This window comes from Culex pipiens, chromosome 1 (genome assembly GCF_016801865.2).
Source record: "Culex pipiens pallens isolate TS chromosome 1, TS_CPP_V2, whole genome shotgun sequence".
Taxonomy (NCBI): domain Eukaryota; kingdom Metazoa; phylum Arthropoda; class Insecta; order Diptera; family Culicidae; genus Culex; species Culex pipiens.
This window is the reverse complement of record NC_068937.1, coordinates 42,498,594-42,508,516: the sequence shown is the minus strand read 5'-3', so window position 1 is coordinate 42,508,516 and position 9,923 is coordinate 42,498,594. Positions and strand designations below refer to the sequence as shown.

Sequence of the window (9,923 nt, the reverse complement as noted above, 5' to 3'; positions counted from 1 at the left end):
ATTAGAGCAGGATAGCCTGACGGACAGATGTCCGTTAGTTTTCCCCGAGAGCCAAAGACAGTTTGGCACGCGACACGGAACGCCAGAACAAAACCAGCCACGGAACGGAACAGGCTGCGCCCGGGAAACACGCAACTGCAGCTGAAACCTGGTGGATATTGTGTGCAACTTGGGTGGAACTTGGCGCCAAAATCAGCGGCGGTGGTTCTGCGTTGGATGCTGCTAGTGCTGATTTAAAGCTGATTTAGTGCTGACTTGGTGCTAAGATTGCCATTATTAGTGCTAATTAAGTGCAGTGATTCCTGGGGCTTGTGCAACCGAACGGCAATGTTCTGAACTCTCAAGAAGCCTCGAAAGACTGAGTGTTGTGATATCATGGCGTCATCTACGACCATCACCGTGCGGAACATCTCCTCGCTGAACCCGCTGAAGCGGATCAAGTTCAAGGAGAACCAGGTGATCATCCCGATCGGGAACGGAAACTTCAGTGATGATGAGTTTGACGACCTTGAAAACGGACCAGTTCTCAAGCGGAAAATTCCGCTGGGGACGCTCGGAAGCATCGAGAACGTCATGTTCGGCGAGGGGCAACGGAAACCTTTGGGACAGCTTCAAATCGGAAGTCCGGCGCCAGCTTCCGGAGGTCCCGGCCGGCGGAAGAACGCCGACGCCAAGTCTGCCATCACGGCCGTTGAGCGGCGGAACGCCCGCGAGCGTAACCGCGTCCAGCAGGTCAACAACGGGTTCGCAGCTCTTCGACAGCGCATTCCAGAGGAGATCGCCGAAGCGTTTGAGTCCGGCAACACCCGCGGAGTACACAAGAAGCTCAGCAAGGTGGAGACGCTCCGAATGGCGGTCGAATACATCAAGTGCCTAGAGCAGATGCTCACGTTGGACCCGGAAAAGGAGGGCAGCTCGCTGAAGTTCACACCGCAGCTTCAGCAACCCCAGGAATCCCAACTTCCAGCAACCCCACCACCGGAACCAGTTCAGTCCAACAACTTCTTCCTTGCAATCAAACCACGTGCCATCGGAAACTCCACCGGAGCGTCCCTCGACCAGACCCAGATCACCATCATCAACGGGCACCAGTACATCCGGATCCCCGGAACCAACACCTTCCAGTACCTGGACCCGGAAAGCCTCTACGACGAGTCCCAGAACGACAGCTCGTTCTTCGCCGACGGCAGCTCCGTCATCGACGCCCAGGACGCCATCCTGGAGGACTCGAGCGACCTGGCCAGCGAGTGCGCCATCGCGCTCTCCCCCCAGAGCAACTTCACGCTGGAACCGCCGGAGGTCGCTACTCCCGAGGCTTCCAAGTACGTCTCGATGATCCAGCAGCAGCAGTACGCCGACATCATGATGATCAAGAGCGAGCTCGAGGAGGACGTCCACGAGCAGCAGGAGCTGCTCCAGCAGACCGCCAACGATCCGAGCTTCCTCGAGTCGATGAACTGGTTCGAGAGTCACCAGCAGCTGCCGGTCGACTGAACCAAACCTAGCGCTAGTGTTAAATCGTTGTACATAGGATTATTTATTTAAAAAAACGAAATCGAAATCGAATTTTATTATTCTAATTATACGAAAATTTAATTTATTAGCCTTCATTGCTCTTTTTCTGTGTCCCACAAATGGATCAAGATTGGAGAAATAAAGAAAAAGCCCCTCGAAAGGTGGTGCCAGTCAAATCGCTTCTGTTTTCTTCCTTTAAACTCGCGATCCTTCCAGAACGTCTTCTGCACTAACTAAGGAAAGAAATTTATTTATTGATCCTCCGATGATGATAATCGAGGGAAAAGGTGTATCTGACGAAGTTCCGTTGCTCTCCTTTTCCGCTGTCTATACAGCGGGAACTTGGGTTGAAATGGGTTCTTTTTGAAACTTTGACTCAGGCTTCTCAAAATTTGTTGACTCCGACTTCAACTCAGACTTTTACTGTGTAGAATTTAAAGTGATTTCACCCCACCTTACCCGTTTTTAGACCCATCAATGATCGATGATGGTCACATTAACACACGTTCCAATGATGGCACAAGGTCTGGTGAGGAAAAAAGGATCCTAAAATCGACGCATGTTCTCTTTTATATGGGGGGCATAGCGGCCAAGGTGGATTTGCACCTGGACTTCGGCTTCTAGCTATAAGGGCACGTGTGAGGGGACCCCCGCGAGCAAGGGTCCAATTATATCATCATCAGCGAGGGGGGATCTTGCTGATGAATGATGATGGCGATGAGAAGTTCGACGCACAAAAGTTCTCTAATCTAATCGGGGTGATCGCTGTGGGGGTCGAGTGGCACGTGCGGGTTTCTGAATGGTTAAGGGGATTTTACTTGCTAATTTTGGCCCGTCAAAACAAAGGACAGGTGCAATTTATCTGAAAATGTATTCAGTTTGTATCAAATCTACAGTAAATTTTCTAAACAACTTTTGTGCTATGGGTTTCCTATGCAGATAGGACGTTTCGTAAATTCAACCGAGAAATTATCTTGAAAATAGCTGTAGATCTATTTTCAGATAATATTTGGAAACAAGTGGTTTCTTAAACCTTCTTGAACAACTTTTAAATTCAACCCCTAAATTTGAAAGATATGAGAAATTTGAAATAATCTGATTTCGTGCTTTCCATTTCATTAGAGCACACAACTTTTATAAACAAGAGTGTATCCCTCTCACACCTTATGCAAACTATCATTCTAGTGAAAGGGATACACTATTGTTTACAAAAGTTTTGTGCCTTTTCAAAATGTAAGGCTCGATTTTTTTTCAACGATTGTCAAAAATCAAGCTAATTCAACTTGCATTTTTTGTCAAAAAAAGAGATTTTTCCATATTGGCTATTTTGCGCAGTTAAGTTTTTGCTGGGAAAAATCTTATTGAAAAAATGTATCTTTTTTCGCGCATATCAGTTTTTTCTAAGAAGTTCTAAGCAATACCAGCAACTTTGCCGAAGCCAAATCAAGCAGAAAATAACGTCATGATTAGAATTCTGGGACGCTTCGAAACCCGGACACCTCATCTTGTTTTATCAATTATTTGAACAAAAGTTCGCATTATGAATGTCAAAACTGTATTATTTGATGGATTCTAACATCAAATTTCATTTAAAGTTTGTTTGATGCAACTAATGCCAATACAATTTTATGAAATAAAATTTAAAGTTCACCAAAACCTTTACCTTTCTTTGGTAAGAAAGGCAAAAATGTGAAACATTTCACTGAAATATTTCATAGGCGTCCGGTGCACCGGGAGGGCAAAGAAGAAATTTATGGTTTTGGTTTCCTTAAATTTTAGCATTATTTTTAATATAAAATATCGATTGTTTTGATGCTAACAGCTTATTTGAGACCTAAAGAATGCCATTTACTAATACTAACATAAGCAAAGACATATTTTGCATGCATTCTCTAAAAGTGACTGTTTATACTACATCCTGATGATATTTCTAAATTTTCAACTTGTTACATGATTTTTTGCCAGCAATACAAAAATAATATGAAACTAAGTGTCTGAAATTCGAATCATGACGTTATTTAAATAGCCTTTAAGGCTGGTACAAATATTTTTAAAAGTTTTTGTCTTTGTTTTTGTTTTGGCCCGAAAAATCAGGGGGCAAAAAAAATATTTTTACAATAAACTTCAAAATTTCAATGAAAATTCAAGTGCAACCAGCTGAAATCAAATTAAAATACATTCTCCTGCGTTTAAAATCATTTTTAGCATGTTTGGGTTTATTAAAAAATCTTAAGATTTTTTGAAAATTGTCGATGCAAAATCTTTTTTTTCGATACAATTTTTGTTTTTGTCAGATCTTAGATTTTTTGAAAACTAATGATTGCAAAACAACTGAACTAGTGTAAAATGCATTTTAAAACACTTTTTTCATTTAAATGTGAAGACTATGCTGCCCATAATTGAAAATTCGGCTATTATGCCAAATCAAGTATTCCGAGAAAAACGCGTTTTAGTGTTTGTAACAAAACCTCCGTCAAGGCAATTTCCCATAAGAGAGGCATATTAGCCGTTTGGTTTTTCGCATCGGCAGCCAAGTCTAAATATTATTTCAGTGAAATTCAAGTTCCAGGAGATGCGTTGGAACATCCTCTACCACTTGGTGCTAATATCTCGTTTTTGCCAAAAGTGGATATTAGCCGTTTTTTTCAATGGTGGGCAGTATGGCTTGTTATTTAAATTTTTATATTTTTTTATTATTTTGCCCCCCCCTTGACCTCGGCCAGGGCCGAGGGACAAAAACTTTTTTAAATATTTGCATCGGCCTAAGTAAAATCAAATCAAATTATTCGCTCTACAGCATTGCCTTGGCGTTCTCGATTGCGAAATTCCTACTTGAAACTAGGTGTACGAGGTTTGGTTGTTGAGGCAACTGCAAACCTCGTTTTACATCTTAGCTTCCATCCACCCCGGGATTCGAACTGACGACCTTTGAACTGTTAGTCCAAATGCCTACAAGCGACTCCACCGAGGCAGGACCCAGGGAGACGACTCCTACACCTGGATTGAGCTAACGACCTAACCCTCTAGGTTAGACCGGGGCCGGGCCAACATTTACTTCCCCATCCGACGGAAGGCGTGATCAGACAAATCTCGTCTCGAAAAATGCCACCGGGACCGTCTGGGATCGAACCCAAGCCGACTGGGTGAGCTGGGTGAGAGGCAACCACGCTTACCCCTACACCACGGTTAAGACGTTTATTGTTTATTGTTTATTGTTTATTGTTTATTGTTTATTGTTTATTGTTTATTGTTTATTGTTTATTGTTTATTGTTTATTGTTTATTGTTTATTGTTTATTGTTTATTGTTTATTGTTTATTGTTTATTGTTTATTGTTTATTGTTTATTGTTTATTGTTTATTGTTTATTGTTTATTGTTTATTGTTTATTGTTTATTGTTTATTGTTTATTGTTTATTGTTTATTGTTTATTGTTTATTGTTTATTGTTTATTGTTTATTGTTTATTGTTTATTGTTTATTGTTTATTGTTTATTGTTTATTGTTTATTGTTTATTGTTTATTGTTTATTGTTTATTGTTTATTGTTTATTGTTTATTGTTTATTGTTTATTGTTTATTGTTTATTGTTTATTGTTTATTGTTTATTGTTTATTGTTTATTGTTTATTGTTTATTGTTTATTGTTTATTGTTTATTGTTTATTGTTTATTGTTTATTGTTTATTGTTTATTGTTTATTGTTTATTGTTTATTGTTTATTGTTTATTGTTTATTGTTTATTGTTTATTGTTTATTGTTTATTGTTTATTGTTTATTGTTTATTGTTTATTGTTTATTGTTTATTGTTTATTGTTTATTGTTTATTGTTTATTGTTTATTGTTTATTGTTTATTGTTTATTGTTTATTGTTTATTGTTTATTGTTTATTGTTTATTGTTTATTGTTTATTGTTTATTGTTTATTGTTTATTGTTTATTGTTTATTGTTTATTGTTTATTGTTTATTGTTTATTGTTTATTGTTTATTGTTTATTGTTTATTGTTTATTGTTTATTGTTTATTGTTTATTGTTTATTGTTTATTGTTTATTGTTTATTGTTTATTGTTTATTGTTTATTGTTTATTGTTTATTGTTTATTGTTTATTGTTTATTGTTTATTGTTTATTGTTTATTGTTTATTGTTTATTGTTTATTGTTTATTGTTTATTGTTTATTGTTTATTGTTTATTGTTTATTGTTTATTGTTTATTGCTTATTGTTTATTGTTTATTGTTTATTGTTTATTGTTTATTGTTTATTGTTTATTGTTTATTGTTTATTGTTTATTGTTTATTGTTTATTGTTTATTGTTCTATTATACTCTGCTTAACTAATTTATTGGAAAACAATCTTCCCCACGCATATGATTTCTATCTATTATGACCAAGATAAAAACTTCAAATTTCCCGAGGAATTTCCATCATTTCCGTCCATGTTACTTCAATGACACATCGAGCGATTCATAATTCTACATGACATTTGACTTATTTCGAATTCCTTTTCTGATACCCAACACCACCCATGTGCCAGGCTCACTCCTTGATTCATAATCTAATTTTACTCCCAAGTCAAATGAAGCTAAAAAGCAGAGAAATCTCAAAAACTAATCATTACTCACTGCAACGTCCCGACGAGGAACCCATCTGGTGTGGTAGCATACTTTCGCTCGCGGGTCGTAAAAAGTGAAAGCCAAGAACCGCGACTTAGTTCCACACATGTGACCATTTCTGTACCGAGTCCTCCCAGTTGGAACGGATTTTCCATGCAGGATCGGTTAGAATTTCTTTTTTATCGGGATTTTGCTCATAGGGATACTCAAAAACTAAAATCGAAATGATTTTTGCAATTTTTTTGTTTTGTTTTAAGTTTGCACAGAAATTTTTTAACTTAAAAAGTCAAGTAAATTCTCTCAACTTTAAACAATGGTCATCCCTAACCCTTAAACCAGTCATCCTGCCTAACCAATTTCCAAAACTCGGTCAACACGTGTGAGCGTTCAATTTCTTCCGTTCCAGTCGTCAGTTCAGCATGCTTCAGGCCCAGGTCCTGAACTTGACTTCGATTTCGCTTCTCCGAGGAGTGCCCTCTCTTGGGAAAACACTTAATTTTTGAAACACCAGCGAGAAAGAAAGAAAAAAATGTGCGCGATTGCGCAAAACGCCGAAGAGTAAAAAGAAGTAAAAACTGGGTCTCTAATTTGGAAACTATGTCGTCGACGCGATAAATACATCAGCAGCCACTCCACGACCTTTTTTTCGGAAACAGTAGCAAAAGGTTCAAGTGTGGTGGTTGCCGCCAACTGTGGGTCTGCGCAGGCTCCAGACTCTCCAGAATTTTGGTCCAGCCGGAGAGTTTATTGGAGGCGAAAGTGGAACGGAAGCATTTTTGACTTTTGGCGGCCTGCGTTGAGAATTATTGAACGCGTTGGGCACGTTTTAATGGGTATTCCTATATATCGGGTACACAACTTTATAGAGTACGCTGGGCGCGGCACCATGTGCGCTGGTTTATCGAATTGCACGAACTGGAACGGAAATTTGAAAATTGAAACAATGTGTGCGCTTTCAATGAGGGTTTTTAGGCCTTGAACGGATTGCCAACAGGATGGCGGAGACATATTTTTTTGATTCGATCAGTTTTCAATCAAAATGAAATCTGAGTACTCCGAATTTTGGTCAATATCACGTTAGATATTGGAATAGTTTTCTTTGTTACGATAATTCATGCTTTAAACACCTTGTTCTAGAAATTTAAAACTGACTAGTAAATTTGTAAAATAATTTTTTGATCAGATAACTAGTAAACTATTCATATTTTATTTTCCATATTCATTCATTCAGTTAAAATGTTATTCAGTGTCCAAACACAATCGGTGATTTCTAAGCTCAAAGAAAGTCTATTGATTGGCCATTTAAGATCAGGTTAATTTACAGACATTCCACCAAAATAATCAATTTATTCATTTTTTTTTAAGTTGAGCACTGTTTTGATTTGGCTGCTTCCCTATGACCAAATTGGGCATTTCGCATCATTGGCTTGTCCAAACAAAACTCTATACAAGTTTTGGTAGCGGTCCATATGGAATGATATGAAATTGTTCGAAAATCAGTACTCGGAAACAGATTTTCTAATCGATTTTACGCAAATGAAAGGTAATTTGCTGGGCTTTCAAGAAAAAAATGTTTGGAATTTAAAAAAAAAGCTGAAAAAGTCGCAGTTTGAGTGAGAGGTTTGATTTCCCGAAAAAAAGCGAAGTTGACTTTATAGCTGTCGGCCACCATTGCTAGTACCAACCACTAGTGTCTTCCTTTAACTACAAGGACTTCGCCGCCCTGGGCTCCTAAGTGTTTGAGTACGGCGCCTGATACCCATATTTACACTAAGAATTTTTAGAGCACCCACCGCGGGATTCGAACCAGCAACCTCTGCGTTCAGTGCGCGGTCCGATTGATCCACACGGGCGGATCGTTTTCATAATTTTCCGGTTTCCGCGCATGGTGAAAGAAGTTTACATGTATGTCTACACTCACAATTCAGAGTGTAAATAATCGTTCCCTCAAAATTTATTGAGGGCTCAGTGCCAAAATCGGAAGAATAATGCTACCAACTCACACCATCAAAACAAATGTGTTCATTCGTTTATTTAAACAACAAATCTCCAACAAGTGCCAAACATCGACTTCTGACCACTCCTTGGTCACCAAGTTGTGGTGGCCGAGGCAGTTAGGTCATTGAATTAGTCCGTCAATGGTCTCTGGTTTGATTTTCGTAGTCTACACTTTTTGTTTTTTTTATTTGATGGATGAACTTTTTGTGCAAATGAACCTCGAGGAAATAATTTTCTCACCTCCGTGTACGCACGAGAGCAAGCAGCAGTCAATTGCTCTGTGCTCTACACCCAGAACTGGACATCGGCATACGAGAGGATAAAGAGCACGATTCGATAGTAAAATGGTACTGTGTGCGGACTGAGAGGATAAATCCCGAAATTACCGAGAGTACTTTACTCATGGGTTCATCTTCAAAAAAAGTTCATCTATCAAAAAATAAAAAGTACCGGTACCGAGACTCGAACCCAAGACTTTCGGCATATTGAACCATTCCTTTGCCGTTTGGGCCATCATGGTTCGGTGACTAAGTGGCGGTCATTTGCCCATATAAGCCACTCAATAGGATGAACTGCTCCAATGAACGAATGAACACGCAAGAGGACTATACTCTCGCAAAATAGCACTTTCCTCACGTTTCTTTTCGTGAGGACTATTCCCTCATTCTTTAACTTTGGGTGTACCGTTTTTTCGAAATTTTTCGTCGTAGTTGATTGTGATTACCCGACGAAGAAAACAACAACACTGACGGTAGCAGCACTACCGACGACGACGACGATGACGGGCGTGCACGGAAGAAAGTGTCGACGCCAAAAAAGAACAATTCTCCAAAGGAACGTAGACCACCTCCAATTTTTGTTTTGGACACGTTGGCGGACGATGTTGACGAGTTGCTGGTAGGCCTCGGATATTGTCTGAAAATCGGTAAGTCGTCAGTGCAAGCTTACACTTTTGACGAAAAGAACTTCGACCTGGTTGTGGAGAAATTGAAGCGTCAAAACTTCAAGTTTTACACATTCGACCCCGTGCAGAAGACTGCCGTTAAGGTCGTTTTGCAGGGGTACCAAGACCGCCCGATCTCCGACCTCAAGAAGGACCTCTCGGGTGCTGGAATAACGCCGCGTGACATAAAAGTTCTCTCGCGGAAGACTACAGTCACAGGTACACACACACTGTACCTGTTGTACTTCGACCGCGGCACCGTCAAAATTCAAGACCTGCGGCGAACTAAGGCGTTGGACGGGTTTTGGGTAAACTTGCGGTTCTACTCAAAGAACCCGTCGGACGCAGCACAATGCCACCGTTGCCAGGAATTCGGCCACGGCTCGCGGAACTGCAACCTCCCGCCCCGCTGTGTGAAGTGCGGTGAATCACACCTCTCTGAGGCGTGTGCACTGCTGTGCAAAGCGGACTTGGGGGACAAGGCAGAGCAAACGAAGGCGCGCATCAAGTGCGCCAACTGTGGAGGTAACCATACCAGCAACTACCGTGGATGCAGCACACGGAAAAACTACCTCGAGGAGCAGGAAAAGAGGAAGAAGAAAGCAGCAGCGTCCAACCCTCCTCAGCGAAGTACGAGCGTAACCGTGCCGGCAGCTGGTCATCGTACGGTTCCAGTGGACAACTCAGCGTTCCATCCATGATGGGGGCGATCGTTCGCCAGCGTGGTCGCTGCCGGCAGTGGCAATACGGCCCAGCAAGATGTTACCGGAGAAGATCTTTTTACCCTGCCAGAGTTCTTTGCTCTCGCAGGGGAGATGATGACGCGGTTTCGGACCTGCCGTAACAAGGTGGAGCAATTTC

At 40.4% G+C, this 9,923-nt stretch overlaps 1 protein-coding gene across 1 annotated transcript; it reads left to right on the top strand.

The window, feature by feature from the left end:
• Nucleotides 1–116: 116 nt before the first annotated feature.
• On the top strand, nucleotides 117–1,691 carry LOC120428194 (achaete-scute complex protein T8-like). Its single transcript, XM_039593205.2, has one exon. It carries the CDS (start codon nucleotides 376–378, stop codon nucleotides 1,492–1,494), a length of 1,119 nt encoding a protein of 372 aa, XP_039449139.1. The 5' UTR covers nucleotides 117–375; the 3' UTR covers nucleotides 1,495–1,691.
• Nucleotides 1,692–9,923: the final 8,232 nt, after the last annotated feature.